This window comes from Frieseomelitta varia, unplaced genomic scaffold, assembly GCF_011392965.1.
Source record: "Frieseomelitta varia isolate USP_RPSP 00005682 unplaced genomic scaffold, Fvar_1.2 scaffold_457, whole genome shotgun sequence".
NCBI classification, from domain to species: Eukaryota; Metazoa; Arthropoda; class Insecta; order Hymenoptera; family Apidae; genus Frieseomelitta; species Frieseomelitta varia.
The window spans coordinates 51,519-69,776 of record NW_025110209.1 but is presented as its reverse complement, the minus strand read 5'-3'; the positions used below and the strand labels follow the sequence as shown (position 1 = coordinate 69,776).

Below are 18,258 nucleotides of genomic sequence, written 5' to 3'. Positions count from 1 at the left end.
ATTACTTCGTAAGGTACTGTGGCAGCAAATAAACAATGTCTTTTTTTTAATATGTTATCTTTTCTTGGAAATAATTTTATTTACATTTCGTGAGAAATAAGTTGTTCGGATTGTCATGATAAACGTAACGTCAGCATTCTGTATACGATCATATTATATATAGATGTTATATATAGATGAATACATAATGGTGGAAGATATGAAAAATACGATAAAACGACGCAGTTGTACTTTTTTTTTTTTACAAATCGAAGACATATTCTTGTTAAATCAAATCTTCCATAATCTTGTCAAATTAAAGACAAAATTATACTTTCTCGTTGGGTGATATTTTGTTCCTGTTAATCTCTTGTTGTGCGAGTATTTGCACGGGTTGCGAATTTGGTAGATTTAGGCTGTTTTGTTGGGGCACGGCGTTCGTCTGAACATTTTGTGGTACTTGATTTAATAGGTTTTGTTGTTGCTGGAAATTTGCGGCTTGAGGTTGAACTTGTTGAATTGGAATTTGCCCTTGTTGTTGAACTAAAGGCTGATTTTGTTGAATCTGTGCTTGTTGAGCCTGTAGCTGCTGAACAGGAATTTGATTTTGAGATATCTTCATCTGTTGATATTGCTGATTCGGTGGTATTTGCCCTTGTAATTGTTGCTGCTGTTGAGAGATTTGACCGTGAATTTGTTGCTGAGGAATTACAATTTGTGGCTGCTGTTGATACTGCGGATGAATCTGATCTTGAAATTGTTGATGCAACATATTTTGATTTGGATCTACTTGTGGAGGAACTAATCCGGGAGAAATTGGTTGTCCATGTTGTGATGGAAACTATAAAATGTCAATAAAATTACTCTTACAATATACACATTATTCAGTTTTAATTTTTATTAATTAAACGTGTTAAATTTAACATATTTTTATGCTGCAAATCAAATATATTTCAAAAAATTGAAATTACTTACCGACTCAATATCTTCTGGTATACTATCTGTTTCTCGTGGTATCTAATGACAGCAACAAAAAGTGCACAAGCTAATTATTATCAATTACAAAACCACTACAAATAATGTTTTTTTTTTAATAAGGAGATTAAACAAGTAAATAAAAACTCATTGCCAATAACATACTTGAAGTAATAAGAAAAAATACTACTACTGCTACAGGTTCTCTGATCAACTAACCTAAAATTAACTATTTTCGTGTACTTGTATGAATACATTACTACAAGTATTATGCAAAAGTATCTAAACGAAACAACTTTGATTTCATTTCAAAATTTTTAAATGTTTAATTTTGAATAACATAATTCGAACTACTACCATAACCTGCAATTGACTTTTGTACGTAACAACATTACTCTCACACATGCACCAGAGTGAATTCGCTAAATCTCATTACACACGTAAACACAAACAGATATTAATTACACTTCTTAAAGCTCGAATAACAGCACAATTTTGATCTATAATATACAATCGTCACTATGTTGTATATTAAAAATGTGACTCTGAAATTCGATCAATTTGCCAGCTAATCATTTTTTTCATTGCTGCACTGCAACGAGGCAGGAAACGTGCGATGCAAGAAACGTGGCAGTTAACTATAACAATGATTTTTGACATATTACACTTACTATTCCTTTGGCAATCAGATTCTGTATCTCGTCTTGTTTGTGTTTTGCAAAAGCTTCATACTCTTCCTGAGTATAAATTTGTTGATCATCCAAATCTTGCCATCCTTCATCTTGTTGGAAACTTGGTTTCTTTGTTTGTTCCAAAAATTCTTTTAAACTAAAATAATAACATGAAATAGCTAATGTTGAAAAGAGCAGAATGTAAATATACGTACCTAATAAGACCATCTTTATTAAGATCAGCCTCGTTAAATACATGTTCCCTCATTCTTTCCATTTCCTCGGCTCGCTTCAACAAATCGTCTTGAGGCGTCCCTTGAGCATAAAGTTTATCCAATTCTTTCAAAAATAAAGTTTTGACTTCGACTTGATCCCATGCTCCATTGCCATCGATATCTAAAATATTAATTTTTATGAATTATACAAAATTAGTAATACTATAAGGATAAAAGACAAATACAAACATAATACCATGAAGGAAAAAGAATGTTTTAGGATTAAATTCTGTATCTACATGATCTTGTTTTTCCCATACTTCTTCTAATTGCTGTTTACTTCCTGGATGATGTATCTGTAAAACGTGAAATGTAAGGGACCCTGTGTGTGTGTGTACATACTCAACTATGTATATTAACATATATTTACAGGTTCATGCTTTTTTCTCTTTTCCCTCAATGCTTCTTGTTCTTCCTCATACTTTTTTTTCTCTGCATCGCTCATAACTGTAATAAAACAAAATAAGAACATAAGAAAATATTATCATAAGTACATCATAAATAAACAATAAACAATTAATTTATAATACGATTTAATTTTCCTCGCTCAGCGTATTTCTTCTCCATTTCATGCCGTTTAAATTCCTCCCGTCTTCTCCTATCAGCATTTGCCAAATCTTTAGTAGTCTGTGTACAAAGAACAATTTCATGGATTACATTCTTATAAATAATAAGTTAGCTTCATTTAATACTGCTATTGTGTTACCTTCGCAATTAATTTCTTTAAATCCTGGATTTCAAATGTACGTGTGTTAGTATGATCTAAATGTTCCGTTATTTTCAAATGATCAACATCTAAACCATTTTTTAATTCATTTTCTTTTGTTGCGAGATGTCTTAATCTCTCTAGTTCTTCTCTCTTGATCTCATCCAATTTTGACCTAACATTATGATTTACAAATTCAAGTTGATCGGCTATCTTCCCTGTCTAATGAAAAAAGAAAAGATTATAAGCACATGTAGCAAAGTGAAATTTATTCTAAAATATACGTTATCTCTTTCAAATTACACGTATATCTGTTTCAGTTGCTTTTTCCAACTTTGCTTGAAAATCAGGATCACTCTCTAACACTTGAACTACTTCCATCAAGTATCTACGATACTCCAAGTCTACCTACATAAAGAACTTTTGTTATGAATGTTGTTGTATTAATAAAACAATTATGTTTATCATATATCACACTTACCATTTCTTCCACATCTTCAACTTCATTTTCATTATCATGGTTCTTGCTTTTTTGATTAACAGGCGGGGCAACTGACCATTGAACTGTCACAGTTATTAAAAGAAATAACAGGAAGTACTTCATTTTCCTATCAAAGAAAAATTATAAACCATTAATGAGAAAAATTATGAAATCTCATCCATTTACCGTGTTTATATGTTTCATTAAACAGTGTAAAACGCTAATATATGTAAGTAAATGCGCAACATATGTTTAAACAAAGTGTCGTAACATATCGCAATGGGTGTTTACGCTGATTGGATAATTTTAATCACTAGCGATTATAATAATTGATTAATCGAATTACAAACAAGGATCATTTGAAATAACAAGACTACGTTTTCCTTATGTGTACAAAAATACACTGTTGACAAAAATTAGGGATATTTCATAATAAATATGAAGCAATTAAAAAATAAAACATTTGATTTTTTTTTTATTAAACAAGAACATCAGAGAAGTAAACGACAAGTCAAAGAAAGTTGTTCTTGTTTAATAAAAAAAAAAAAAAACATCAAATGCTTCTTTTTTTTATCGCTTCATATTCATTTAGAAATATCCCTCAATTTTTGTGAGCAGTGTGTCATGACCTTACGTAAAAATATCGCCCAGAAATTCTGCGCGAGAGAAAGATACAAAAATAAAAACTTTGGAAACCTAAGCAGACGAGAATGTCAAGAAATTTCAAATCAAACTGGCTAAATGAGGTCAATAAAAAAATGTATACGAGAAGTCGTCTCAATTGCTGTTTACCATTACTTTGATTGCCTCGGTGAAAGTGCAGACGTATAAATTTTTACTCGACGTGCTACACACAGAAGACACTCTACTCACACTTGAAACTTAATTAATAAATAATCACGGATCTTCGTGTAAGTAACCAGTAATCAGTATATATAACCGTATGCGGTTAGTGATCAGTTGCGGGAGAGAAAAGTGAGAATGTATTGTACGTATCACGTACCAAAACGTATTACTATGCACCAATTACTGGAAAATTGGATAACCTATCGTGACGAATGATAAAGATTACCGTGATACGCTGCTGCAACGTTTGTTTCCGAAATGAGTAATGACGTGATCTCCGTAGCGGAATTGTCACTGATGCAAGCATAAAAGATAGAGGGTGGAGTTTGCTTCTCGTTGGAATTCTGCGTGATATCGAACGCAATATCAAGTGACGTCAATTACTATGAAACGTATAAACGATACAAGAAAAAAATAGATAATCATACGAAATGGATGCTCGTCAGATGCAATCAGTACCAAAAGGCACTGATTTATTCACGATTCACGATATTTTTCTCACCTTTCGGACGATGTTTCGTACGTACACTATACGGTATCACGTTGCAGAAGTTTACAGTTAGCACGGTAGATGGCGACAGAATTCATTTTTGTTACAAGCAAATGAGAATTTTTATCGATAGAGGTTACTTTTTGAAAAATTCACTTTGTCCGCATTGTTGCACAGATCTTATATCGAAATTATCAATGAACAATTCTGGTTTTTTTCAAGTTTTTGTTGATTTTTAATTTAATTACTTACTTAATTTAATTAATTCAATACAAATTAATCAAGCCTAATATCGTAAACGAGGTATGTTTGTGTCTAATATTAATTATATATCAACGTTCTTTTGTTGAATGCAATAAAAATAACATTTTTTTAAATTCCACGGTTTAGGTTAAGTTTACGTTTAGGTTAAAAATAAGTGAACGTAAATGAAACAAAAATTTCGAAGCGAAATGATTTTAAAATATGCAACGTGATCATTGGTCAAAATCAGAAATCGATCTCAACTTTTATGTGGTAAATATACACTATCAATCGTGTACAATCGAAACAGATGTTCCTACGCTTCCACCTTGATAAGTGAGAACAGTCCAAACAGTGAAAGGATCGAACGCATTTTGCAACAGAATATACGCTACACCGCACTATCGATTAAAATAAAAATCCTTCCTCTATGAAACACTCTTGTAACGAATTACACTGAAAGCGAAAAGTTACAAGCAGCAGCGAAGTACGATCTTTTTCTTCGAACCAGCCATAATCATTGTCATTTTGGTGTGAAACCAAATTAAAAGAACGATAGCTGGTAATATTGTTTTTCTGGGGGAAAAGAATGAAACGACAATGATGAATATTCGATGATCTTGCGAAATATGTACACAGACCGATTAACCTCTTGCACTAGTAACTGGTTCGCGGACCATAACGAGTGACCAAACCATACAATAATTCGTATACAATAATTCGTCTTTTTCGAATTCATTGGTATGTTACTGGATAGAAGTTAATGAAAAGTAATAAATTTATTATCTGTTTTGCCTGTGTTATATTTCAATATACTTAAAACTAAGAAAATATTGCAATTTTGGGCCAAAATGAAACAACAAAATTAAGTTTAATTAATCCCTTGCGCTGGTAAACTGGTTCGCGGACCATAACGAGTGACCGAGCCGTGTACAATAATTTGTCGCTTTCTTTCTCTGTTGAACTCGTCGGCATGACATCGCCAGATAGAAATTATTGAAAAGTAATAAACTTATCACTTGTTTTGCCTGGGTTACATTTAAATACACATAATATTGAGAAAGTGTTGCAATTTGGGACAAAAAGTTGTCGACGTGGCACGTCGTATTCCATCCAGCGCAAGAGGTTAAATCTAAAATGATTAAGACAAATATTTACTCCGATTCGAGAGAAAGCAGAAGGTGAAGTGAAAGACGTGTCGAAGAAAGCTCGAGAAATGCGTTGAAACGCAAATGTAATCTGTGGCGGAACTCTCAAGAGGAAAATGGCAGTAGGAGAGCTCGTGAACGATCGCGGCCACCCTGTCGAACATTCGAGGAATCGTGAACTTTTGGATTCCTCGAACGGTCATTAGGGCAGAGCTATACCTGTGTCCACGATCCTCCGCGGGCCTATTAGCTTGAAAGAATGCCTAGAACGACAACTGTTTTCGTATCTGATTGACCCATCTCTCGGGACTGGCGGAACTCGGACAAACGGCTAATTTTTCTTCGAGCTAACGACCTTCGTATACCTGACGCATCCGCGCTCTTCTCTCACTTACAATACCGTCACGCAAACATTCCCGCGTACTAGTGCTCGATTTCTTACTCAGTCCTTTTTTTTTCTTTTTTTTTTTTTCGATTCAGCTTAACAAGCGTTCGTTCACTGTGCGCAATCGATTATTCCCTGGCGAACGGGAAAGCAAATGTGACGGTGGAATTTCAACGTCGACTCGTGCTCCTTCGAACGCGCCTGTTCTACGTGGGCGTTGATGTCTCTCCCCCTCGTTAAAGTGCGCAACTTTAAAGTCACGGCAAATACAATCTCCACTTTTTCCTCCTCGAGGAAAAAAAGGATCTGCTTACCTAAAAGTACACGTACGTATAACATATATATCCGCCGTTATTCGTTCCAAGCGTGAGATTCGCACGTGGATAGCGACGAGCGTGCAATTCCACGAGCGTGCTCCTTTGCTCGGAGAGGCAGGTTGCAGGGAGTCGTTGTCGGACGAAATAGTGTGCGAAAAAATTGCCGGTACATGTTGAGATATGTGACGGAAGCAGCTAAATGCTTAAACGGTCGAAACGCAAGCTTAAATGCCGTTGATTGCAGTAGGAGGGAAATGAGAGGTTGCACGACGGGCCTCGTATCTCGTATCGTGGCAACGAGTGTTCCCAAAGACGACCACGGGTAACGATGCGAGTCCTTCCACGAATCCGGCCAGCGAGAACGATCGTTCTCCTCCTCCTCCTCCTCCTCCTCTTCTTCTTCTTCTTCTTCGGTGAGATTCGATTATTCACGTTCGTTGAATTTCTATCTTCGGAAGTTCTCTTACCTCCTGGGGAGGGACAGCGAGCAGCAGCCGCCGGTGTGGAAATAGACCAACGTGTTTCTATTAGTAATTTTTCGAGTCGAGTCTCGAGCCTCGGACCTCGAACAATTTAAAGAAAAAAAAGTGCACGCAGGGTGAGTTAGTAAGCCGAGTTGTAAACGAGCACCTTAGCGTATCTTCGACGGATCTGAACAAAAGATCACTTTCGTTCCCTCCGTGAGAAATTGAACTTCCGTTCTCGGGAAGATGCAGAGGTACGGGAAAATGGTCCCGAATGGGTTAGGTTAACCTCCACCCCCAAGATGGCTATACGACGATATCGTGGCTGTTGGTCAATGGGCGATAACTAACAATAAGTAAGCTCGACAGTGGCAAACAACGAGCTTTCCACCTTTCGGCTCGAGTGATGACTCTTGCGGTGAGGGATGAGATCGCATCTCTCAAAGGAGGGAAAAGAGAAGAGAGAGAGAGGATGAGTAAGAAGCAAGAGATCGGAAGAAAGATAAAGAAAACGTGGAGGAAGAGAAGGGTGGGAAAGGTAGAGAAGCAGTGGAACAGGTAAAACAAAAAGTCGGGGAAAAAATCGAAAACCAGTCTCAGTCGGTTGGTAGTCAGTCGGGAGTCTAGCAGACTGCGGCAGCGAACTCGCTCTCTTCTCCTTTTCCACCACCATCGCTATCAGCAACCACCACCACCAGCGTGTTCGGCAACGACTTACGGTAACAGCGGCAGCGGCTACACCACCACCACCACCACTACCAACTCGCTTGGCTACCATCGCCAACACCTCCTTTTCCTCCTCCTCTTCCTCGTCCTCCTCCTACACCTCTTTCCCTTTCCGCTTCTCTGTTTCTCTCGGTCCACGCGTCCTTCCTTAATTCAGTCCAATGAGAGCCGCTCTTCGATTCATCGTACCCGTCGGTCGTAGATCTGCTCGTCGATCCCGATACTCTTCTTCACGCAGGATACTCTTTACCTTTTTTTTTCTCTCTCTCTTCCGCGCGCGAATCGTCTTCCTCCACGAATCGTCGACGGTTCGCCACAGTAGTATCGTGTACCTCCGGCGCTGTCCACCTCCTCCCAGTCCCCGCGTCGCGACGCGCATCGATTCTAAGATCGGAATTTTACAAACCGGTTGGACAGACGCACGAACACGCGCGGACCCGAGGCAACCGTACGCGGACAAGCTCCTCCAGTCGTGGCTCAGAGAAAGTGTCGACCAGTGCAGCCGAGAGCAAGAGTGGATCGTTACACGGAAGATCGGTTAAATCGTGTTGTTCGCCGGAAACATCGTGGATCGTACTCGTGGAAATCCGACCACGTATCAAATCCGTATACGAACGACCCTACGCAGAAGAAAAGAACGAAGCTGCTTCCACTTCTGTCGAAGCTTCAACCACGACCATCGTGCTCGAGCGTAGAGAACATGTTTTTCTCTTGTGCCAGTCGCAACGCGAACCGATTACGCGTGCTTAAAATAGTTGGCCGTGCATAGGTAGACCCGCTGCTCGCTCGTTGGAACACGTTTCTGGACTGGACAGGTAAAGACAACCTTAATACCCCGGGCAAATCTCCTTCGTTTCTGTTCCGGTCTTCTTCGTGATCTCGAGAAGATCGGGGGAGGAGAAAATATATCACGCGGCTGGCGCCATTGATCTGAGCCGCAGCACCGCAAACTGCGATTCAAATCGTCACGGATCTAACGTCTCGCGGCACGATGATATCGCGTCGATCCTCTAAGATTAGCCCACAAGAGACGCCTGATCCAGCGTAGCATAGACGATTCTCTATACGTGTGAGCGCATATTCCGCTGCCGCGCGATATCGGATTCTTGCGAAATACGTTTTATCTTGACATGCGTACACGCATTTATAGTCGGCCATTTCACGATCGATCGAACGCGAGCCCCCCATTTTTTTCTATTGCTTCTTAGAACGAGGAAGAGAACGCGCGGTAGGTTTAACATCGCCGACACGAACAGACCAGACTTTGAAACGATATTTATATTCTCTCGCGGTCCGAGCAAATTCCGCTTCGACGTAACGAGAAATTCATTTTCATAAATCGCGTGAAAAATCGTTCGAACGTATACGCAGAGTATATAGAAATGATCGTTCGTCAACATTTTCCAAAACGGGAACACTTTTTAGCATACCTCGATAGTTTCTAAGCACACCTTTGGAATACAAAACCTTTGGAAAAAAAGAAAGAAGAAACTGCATTCCTTTATAGAAATACTCGCGCGAGTTTGAATCAATTGTTCGCTTCTCATTGAATATGCGTTTTCGCGGGCAGATCGAAGAACTACAGAAAAGAAAGAGTGAGAGAGAGAGAGAGAGAGAGAGAAAGAGACGAATATCGCAAAAAAAAAAAAAGAAAAAAAATTTCCCACTGCAAATATTTTAAGATTATAACTTCAACCAAAATATAAAAAAAAGAAGACGGAAAATTAGAATAGAAGTTTGAAGCGACGTAGGTAAATGTCACGATACCTTCCACGAACGCGAATTGCCGTTTGTTATTGAAGTTATTCCGTTGCCTCGGGCCAGAACAAGGCGAGGCTGTAAGCACCAGCCTCCTCCTCTGTCCCTGGATGACGAACGTTTACATTTACAATACAGCTGGAATTTTTCTAAAATCGTTCGGCCTCTAGTCGCGGATACGCGGCGCTCGGCGATGTCTCCATCGTGATTCCTTCGTCGCACAGGACATCCGCGGCATTTCAATTAGCCACTCGGACGAATCAAACGTCCAGCCGTTTTCCTCCGCGATTTTCTATCGATCCTCTTGCTTGCAATTTATTTTTCGAGCAAACATATTGTCGCTTGTATTGGTGCCAACAATTTTTTGAGAAATATATCGCAAGTATGTATCATTGGAATTTTTTTAGAAATATATCGCAAGTATGTATTCGGAACGTTGAATTGCATCTCGAAACATTATTTTTATCAGACGTTTCTTGACAAATCGCAATTTTCGTACTTTTAATTTTCCTGAATGAAAATTTTTTGGCTAGTCCAACGAAATCTTTCTGTACGACAATGAATTCTAAGAACACGATGCGTATTTGCGTGTATATATATATGCATCATTGTGCAAAGCATAATCGGCATCCAGAGCAAACGTGTGTCCCAAGACGCGTCAAAATGAAAGGAATTTCTACACCCTCTGTTACGAGTCTCTAGTATCCTCAGTATTCATCGACCATTCGGTAATTCGACCGAACTAAAGTCGAGATTTAATGAAATGGCGCCTGTCCAAGGAGCATCGGGGGTTACACGATCGTGAAGGGCAATTGTAACAATTAGCTGCCTCAAAGAAGTCGTAAAATCGTAAAACGATTCCTTTCTGTATTCATTTGTAGATACTACCTTTCGAACATTAGTGTGGGCCTACATGAAAACGAGGCTTTAACATCGATCTTGTTCCTTTCGAATCCTTTCGAATTTCAATTAAGGGGAGGATCGCGTTATACGATAAATTCTTTCTCATGAATTCGTTCGCGAACTCGATCACGTGACGTCGAGTAACTTTGGCTTTAACCATTTGCGCTGGCAACTGATTGCGGACCGTAACGAGTGACCGAACCGTATACGACGATTCGTCGCTTTCTTTTCGAACTCGTCGGTGTGACATCACTGGATAGAAATGACTGAGAAGTAAAAATAAATTTATTATTTGCTTTGCCCGGGTTATACTTAAATATATACTTGAAACTTACAGTATTGCAATTTTGAGGACATTTTGAGTCTAGAGTTTAAGGTTTCACTCCATCGAGGGAATCGTCATTTCCAATTTTTGTGTAAATCAGAGGCAATTATAGTTAGGTAATGCTCGAATCGAGTACGATTCTTCTCAGGCTGGCACGTACCGTAACAGATCGTTGGAATGAAATTCCTTTCCAATAATAATTCACCTGAAACATCGTAGGATGTGATTGTGTATAAATAGCCATTTGACTGGCTATCGATGTTTAAAAGCTGCAATTACCCGTACTATCGAATTGTATCGGGCATCGCGTCTTTGCAAATCGTCTCTTCGTCTCTTTCGCCTATCTATTCGCTTCTTCGTCTTGCTGCAACATGTGTGTTTTCCATAGTTTCTTAGCTATTTCGTCGAGGGAAAAATTCTGTCATCGTCCGAAGAAAGTGAAGAACCCCGTTTGGTCTCGTTTCACCTCTTAATGATATCCTGACTCACATTCATGAATATTCTTAATAACCTTAATCGAGCTTCATGGTCGTGTAGTCAACACACAGGCGATTCACCGTGGACACGCGCGCTCCTCCGTGTTAGAAGGAAGTGGCGCCCATTTTATCGCTATTTTTAATTGCTCTCGATAACCTTTTCCCGGCGCATGTAAACTCGACACCCCCCTTCCGATATTTCCATATCGCTGTGCGATGATCTTCGATGTCCGGCCTTGTTCTGTGTTCTGTTTCGACGCAAAAAGTCCGTCTTCGCCGAGCACGAAGAGGAAAAAGAAATTCGTCCATCGTTGAACCAGTTGCGACATTAATGTCCTAAGTAACGCGTCTTGTTTCCTCAGAGTACAGCTATGACTAGTTGGAACGGAACGTTGGTCGCCGCTGTCACTGGGATCTTACTTTTCTTGGCAATTGCGAAACACTGCGATGGATGCAACGAAGCGATCTGCGCCAGCGTTGTTAGCAAGTGTATGCTCACGCAGAGCTGCAAATGCGATCTCGTTACCTGTACCTGCTGCAAAGAGTGTTTCTCCTGTCTTAGTTACCTCTACGACGAGTGCTGTTCGTGCGTAGGTAAGGCTCCCATCGCTTCCCGTTTCTCGCTTACGAACTTACGCTTGCGAACGTTCCAAGCCGCGAGTATCCTAATCGTGTGTTTTGCTACGTCGTAGATCTCTGCCCGAAACCAAACATCACGGACAATCCGTTGAGCAAGAAGTCACACGTGGAGGACTTCAGCGAGCCAATGCCAGGCTTGTTCCAGGCGCTGACCGCGGAACCAGACCCGCACGAACGCTGGTTCACATTCACGTTTCCGGTGGATTTCGACATGTCTCTGTTCGCACCGAAACACGAGAAAGAAGTGAAATACCACATGCGTATGTAAAAGATATACTCGAACGTTAAAGATATACACAGGGTGTCTCGTAACTTGTGGGAGCTGAAAATTGCACGCCTAAAAAATAATGAAAAAAAGTCATATAAATATATGTCCTGTCTGTTTTCGTTTATGAGATACAATGAATTTTCTGTTTTAATTACTTTTACAAAACATGCTCGAAATGACCAGCTTGCATTTGAAGACAAGCCTGCACGCGTCTTGTCATTCATCTGGTTACTCTCTCTATCGTTCCTGGTGTTTCTCGAATTTGTCGGAAGCCTTGCTCTATTCCATTTCGTAGTATTTCAGCACGTTCGATCGATGTTGCGTATACAATAGATTTCAAATGTCCCCACAAGTGAAAATCTAATGGATTCGAATCCGGAGAACGAGCAGGCCATGCAAATAGGACCTCCACGACCAATCCATTTATTTGCAAAGTGTCGATTTAAAAATTGCCTAGCCACTCGGCTAAAATGCGGCGNAAAAAGGTCCAATTAAAAATTTATCAATTATTCCTGCCCATACGTTTAAACTAAACTGGTGTTGATGTCTTGAATGCACAATAACACGTGGGTTTTCTTCATCCTAATTATGATTACTATGAAAATTGAATATACCATATACCTGGTAAAACTAGCTTACAAACTAGAGTTTGCTCTGTTTATAAAAATTCATTATATCTCATAAACGAAGACAGATAGAACATATATTTATCTGACTTTTCTTCATTATTTTTAGGCGTGCAATCAGCTCCCGAAGTGGGTCCCGAAACACCCTGTATACAGATTCATAGTGAAATTGGAAACGAGGAAAAGAAAAAAACAACTTCCCTACTTTTTGCAGACTCTGCCGACGAAGAGATACACCCGCTGAAACCGAACATAAAGACAGTGAACTGCACCGTTGCATTTATGGCTGAATGTAACTCGTGGAACAAGTGTCGGGCGTCTTGCCAGAGCATGGGGGCTACCAGTTACAGATGGTTCCACGACGGTTGTTGCGAGTGTATAGGAGACACCTGCATCAACTACGGAATAAACGAATCGAGATGCATGCGCTGTCCGCTGGACATAGAGGAGGACGACGACGACTTGAATCACTACGACGATTACGGTCAGAACGAGGATAATCTGGCGGATGAGGAGATCGATTAATTTGTCAGTGGTTTTTCCCCGGATTTGGATGTCATCGTTTCTTTCTTCAGGTGGACATATTATAGTTACATGAAGGGTGACTGCAGTCCCCAGTGACGATTCTTTCCAGAACAGTTTACAACAGTGAACAGTCGTTTGTGCATCGAATCGTGTTCGCATGCAAACACAGCTGATTCCATTTGACGATCGTTTGGGGACGATTTTCAAAATATACGATAAACAACAGACTTATTGTTAGCTCCCCTCGAAAGACATTCGTTCATTAGGAAACGTAATTTACGTCATTATGGCTTATGCTACAGCTAAAAGCTGTCGATTTTTTAAAGGTACGTTTGAACTAAACGAACGCAAAAAGAAAAAAACGGGGGGAAAGGGAAACAGATTTAATGGCGTTTACAACTGACTGGTTTACAATGTACCTTTAACGACGTAGCACAAGTTTATTCTCCGTTTTTTTTAACTGTTAAATGTGCTTGCAAGTAACTCTGTGGTTTAGTTTTCTGTGCCATGTGAATCAAGTTGTACATGTATCGATTCATTCATAATTAGTTGACGCGTACTCGATAGAAATCATTGTCTATGTCCCTCTAACGTTTATTTTTCTACAGATATACTTGTTCAAAGATCGTTTAACGAATGTTACAAGAGCCATGGATTTCCACGATATTAACAAAATAACGAGGGATACGCACGTTAGAGAAACAGAGACAATTTGTACGATTGACGATATGCACATGTGAATAATTAAATTGTAGGAAATGTAATTTATACGATATGGTTTAATATTGATTATACCAATGTATGATATTAAGATAGTATGGGGGATCGAGTAGGAAAATATTCAAGTTTTTAATGTTCGTTTCATCTGGTTATATATAATATAAATAACAACATATTTGCATAATATTGACATACTGAAAAATTGTAGATTTCAATTGAAGTTCGTATCGTATTGAACAGAACAGAATCATTGAATAAGAGTGAAATTCGAAAACGAAATTTCCTTGGAAAGATATCGCTGAGCAATTTTTCTTGAATATTATTGATTGAATAAAGAGAAAAAAAAAAAAAAAAAAAAAAAAAAGAAACGGAGTCAATATCAAATCAGATCATTTATAAATAAACTAGCACAATCGAAAATCTTACAATCATCATAAATAGATTTATTTTGAATGTATCCCATTCTTTGAATGATTTATCGCGCAATATATTGTATAAATACATTCATTCAACTCTACTTTATATTAAACATCGAATGTCGCGTTTTACGTGCTTTCAACAATCACATACATTAATTCATATACGCATTATTAACGCGCGCTATTGCTTGGCGCTTATAAATACAAAAAAAAATATTACAGCATCGAAAGAAAAGCATAAAACATGTTTACATACCACGTATTTATACAGGCGGATGTTCATCTTGCGTTTCATTGCTTTCTGGCAATTTAATGAAAGGCAAATCACCACCGCTCCACATAGAATATAACTGAGATCTCGCACATTCCTGAAATTGTCAATGTAGATCGTTAGATCGAAGTTAATATATAAAAACCATGAGTAAATAATAGTAATAATAACAATAATAACAGCAACAATAGTAATTATTTTAAACTGTAATCATGCATTACCCCACCACCAGCGCTCTCGGAACCTGAACGACTATGAGCTGATATGCAAGAATCTGTTGAAGTACTGCTTTTACGTGATGGTAGTGTATCTACAGTACCTAATGGGAAAATCAAATGTTACATTGACTTTGTTCGTAATGTTTAATGCGTATGTACTCACCAAGTTCGATTTCTCTATGATCACTATGCGAATGAATGCTGTCCTTGCTGTCCCCGTGACTAGTACCACTAGTACCACTTTGCTCTGCACAGTGTATAATAAATAATTTATTGCAGCAATAACGAACGAATAAATTTCAATAAAATTAAATCTCTACCCGAGTCTCGGTGTTCTCCACTGTGTACACTCTGGTCACTTTCGCGTTGTCCTGATTGATCAGAATGTTCGCTCGAATGGGAGTCGTGCGGCCAACATCTCGAACTTATTTTACGTGATCCTGACCAAACAGTCGAATCATACGTCGACTCAAAATTGCACGTTGTTAATGTAACACCTGGGATATGCTGATTCGTATAACCGGACAATTGATTTAGCGGTCTGACTCCTATGCAAATATTTAAAAAGTTCAAAATTGTAATAAATCGTGACTGTAATATAATAAATCATCGTAACAAATAACATTTACTTTCTCTCATGTGCACACCTGGTTTGCAAGATAACAATTGAATTGCCTCCTGCAAACCATCTTGACTAGCCATGGTAGATGTTTTCCATACTGTATCTGGTGTAGTAGATCTACTTCTGTCTTGATGAGGTATTCTTAATCGCGATCTAACGTTTTGTCGCGGCCAGTCTGTGATGTTTCTACAATCCCATGGCATAGACCATCTTCTTATAGGATTTTCTGATATCTCACCCGACATTTCCGCAGCTGCGGTTTCGGACCATCTCCTCTGAACCTGCCACATAAAAGTTGTAATATAAATACTGAACTGACTTAGAAGAAAGCTATAAAATTTGTACCTGCAGAGGAAATAAAGGATATGGCAAAGGTGATCTATGACAATTTTGCACAGATTGTTGCATTGACAATGAAGGTACTAGCGGTGGGGAGCTGTACAGTCTTTCAAAACATTGTTGAAGAGAAGCAATATCACATTCAGCTGTACCGCTTTGAGAACAGGAGCATTCTGCCATTCCCCCTAGAAACAGAATTATCTCATAAATTACGATTACAACCAAAAAACCAAAGATTTAGTTTCAATTCTTACCTAGGCATTCACAACACGCAACACAAAACTGATACTGTAGATTTATGAATGACAATAAATTATCTCTGAGTATGTCCTAAAAATTACAACGTTTAATATAAAAATCTGTCTTTATCAAATACAAATTTCCTACGATAACGCAAGATAATTCAAAGTAAATATGTACATGCTTATCTCCTTCATTTTCTCGAGTTTCATGATCTCTTAATGCAGAAATGATGTGATTCTTCACGGTATTACTTGCTATATAAGTTGCTCTCGTGAGCTCTTCCCAACCAGCAAGACATTGTCTTGTTAATCTGCAGTGTGTCAATGTATCATGAGCAGACAAAAGTGTATGTAACGATTGAGCCAACTTTGTACCCGCTGTGCATAGGCCATTGAGCGTCTGCATTGAAGAAAATAATTTGCTTTTGTACACTTTAACATAAAAGTCATAAAAAAAATACACACAAACCTGTAAGTACACCAGCCAATTACCAAGACATTCATTCACCTCCAACTGAAATTTAGATGATTGATTGTCACTAGGTTTTGGTTCTGTTCCACCTTCTGCCATAGTTACATCCTTTGAAGTTTTATGCTTGCATTAGTAAATTGGCCCTGAACCTATTAATGTAAAATAACGGAAACTGGTGATTCATTACTGAAGATTATTTGAAAATTTTACAAAAAAAAACTAATGTGTACAACCTACAAAATATATTCAAAGTATGATAATTAACCAAGTGGGCAAAAGGTAAAGCAATAGGATCCTTTAACATGATAATTTTATTGCAACGAAATACCTCAAGAATGAATGATAATAATTTTGTAACAGAAAGTTTCGCAAATCAATCACTTACATGTTTTTTCCATCGTACGATGTATTCTCAATGGTAAATTAGTAGCAGAAACAAAAATCACAGATTCGGCGCTGGTATTGAAGCAGAGTTACCGGTACCATTGCGAGTCACCTCGTGTGTATCTCAGCATTCAAATTTAACAATGTAAAAACTGAAATGAATCCCGTGTATACGGTTACGCTCATCTGTAGTTGTATTTTTCAACAAGACGTTTAATACGAAATATCTCGACCAGATGTCGCCGTGTGTACTCATTCCGTGCGAGGAATCGAACAACCTCTTAAATCTAGTGAACTCACAGTCAGTGACGCGCAACCTATCAGGTTTTCTGACGGATAATTCAAAGTTTAAATCATTTCTTCAAACGCTGTTTCATTTTTATCATCTGTTCGTATTGCACGTACTTGTAATATACGCTTGTACAAGAAACGATATATTTACATATTAAGAGTATGAAACATACTGCAAAAGAAAAATATGGATCTTTTATTATGATGAAACATTCGTCGAGTAATAATAACAATTTGTAGCAATCAGTTTTCACACTGGTAGCGATATAAAATAATTCTGATATAAACTGGCACAGTTATTGGAAATATTAACTGCAAAAGTTTTTGGGCACCACTGTTGTAGACCAAACTTGGTTCAAGTTGGTTCAGACGTGAAATTAGTTCGTGCCTTTAGTAGTACACTTTCTATACATTTTATAATTTAATTCTACAACTTTTTACTTTGTTATTCTTGATACGATAATTTTAGGCAGATACATATTACGGAAGCTGAATAAACTTTACAAAATACGACGGATAATTAGCCTGATTTTAATTTAATTTTTACGTTGCAGAAATGGTTTGAGTGAATCATCGTTGATCAGTCAAATTACGAAGTTTCGGAATGTTCGCAGGTATCATTTTTCAAGGTTCAATCACGTCAATATTGCGCAATGTACATCCGCCTATAAATTTTTCTAAATCTTGTCTATCGCTCATCTTCTTGCAGATCGACCGAATTATCCATCGTACCTTTCGTTTGAGAAATTGAGTGAGACTACGAGGCTTGGCGAGGTGAAAGGGGCCCAAGCGCCGCGGTGACGTAGAGAGATTGATAAAAAAAGACAAGGATAGAACAATGAATCGGAAGGAAGGCGAAAGAAGGAAAGGAAGAGGTGAGAAAGGTTGAAAGGAGAGAAGTCGATCGGAGTGGAAACGCGATCGCGCGCGAGGGACATCGTGAGTTAGGTGGGAAGAGTGATGTGGTAAGAGAGATAGAAGGGAGGGGCTTAACGGTAAAGCTGGTGTAACCTTATAGCACTGTTTTTCAATCCTTTTTTTTTTTCTTTTCTTT

General features: G+C 38.5%; 3 protein-coding genes across 10 annotated transcripts; 1 reads left to right on the top strand and 2 right to left on the bottom strand.

Annotated features, from left to right (window-relative positions):
• Positions 1-59: 59 nt before the first annotated feature.
• LOC122532523 (nucleobindin-2) lies at positions 60-4,519 on the bottom strand. Of its 5 annotated transcripts, none has more exons than XM_043661335.1 (12): positions 4,436-4,476; positions 4,091-4,316; positions 3,088-3,214; positions 2,910-3,014; positions 2,607-2,828; positions 2,431-2,527; positions 2,271-2,347; positions 2,097-2,196; positions 1,841-2,021; positions 1,626-1,782; positions 955-996; positions 60-820 (listed from the first exon to the last, which is right to left on the bottom strand). In XM_043661335.1, exons 3-12 carry the CDS (start codon positions 3,208-3,210, stop codon positions 308-310), a joined length of 1,617 nt encoding a protein of 538 aa, XP_043517270.1. In that variant the 5' UTR covers positions 3,211-3,214; positions 4,091-4,316; positions 4,436-4,476; the 3' UTR covers positions 60-307. The 5 variants fall into 5 exon arrangements, with proteins under 5 accessions (XP_043517270.1, XP_043517267.1, XP_043517266.1 ...); XM_043661332.1 differs by having other exon boundaries at positions 4,160-4,316; positions 4,436-4,475; XM_043661331.1 differs by lacking the exon at positions 4,091-4,316 and having other exon boundaries at positions 4,436-4,519.
• A 3,076-nt stretch (positions 4,520-7,595) lies between these two features.
• On the top strand, positions 7,596-14,310 carry LOC122532526 (twisted gastrulation protein homolog 1-like). 2 transcript variants are annotated; one of them, XM_043661342.1, is made up of 4 exons: positions 7,596-7,699; positions 11,531-11,762; positions 11,861-12,067; positions 12,916-14,310. In XM_043661342.1, exons 2-4 carry the CDS (start codon positions 11,540-11,542, stop codon positions 13,224-13,226), a joined length of 741 nt encoding a protein of 246 aa, XP_043517277.1. In that variant the 5' UTR covers positions 7,596-7,699; positions 11,531-11,539; the 3' UTR covers positions 13,227-14,310. The 2 variants fall into 2 exon arrangements, with proteins under 2 accessions (XP_043517277.1, XP_043517276.1); XM_043661341.1 differs by lacking the exon at positions 7,596-7,699 and adding an exon at positions 7,815-8,521.
• Positions 14,259-17,131, bottom strand: LOC122532524. Of its 3 annotated transcripts, none has more exons than XM_043661337.1 (10): positions 16,915-17,130; positions 16,527-16,678; positions 16,236-16,457; positions 16,070-16,145; positions 15,822-16,000; positions 15,484-15,757; positions 15,175-15,402; positions 15,018-15,101; positions 14,858-14,955; positions 14,259-14,733 (listed from the first exon to the last, which is right to left on the bottom strand). In XM_043661337.1, exons 2-10 carry the CDS (start codon positions 16,626-16,628, stop codon positions 14,629-14,631), a joined length of 1,368 nt encoding a protein of 455 aa, XP_043517272.1. In that variant the 5' UTR covers positions 16,629-16,678; positions 16,915-17,130; the 3' UTR covers positions 14,259-14,628. The 3 variants fall into 3 exon arrangements, with proteins under 3 accessions (XP_043517272.1, XP_043517273.1, XP_043517274.1); XM_043661338.1 differs by having other exon boundaries at positions 15,502-15,757; XM_043661339.1 differs by lacking the exons at positions 14,259-14,733; positions 14,858-14,955 and having other exon boundaries at positions 14,961-15,402; positions 16,915-17,131.
• Positions 17,132-18,258: the final 1,127 nt, after the last annotated feature.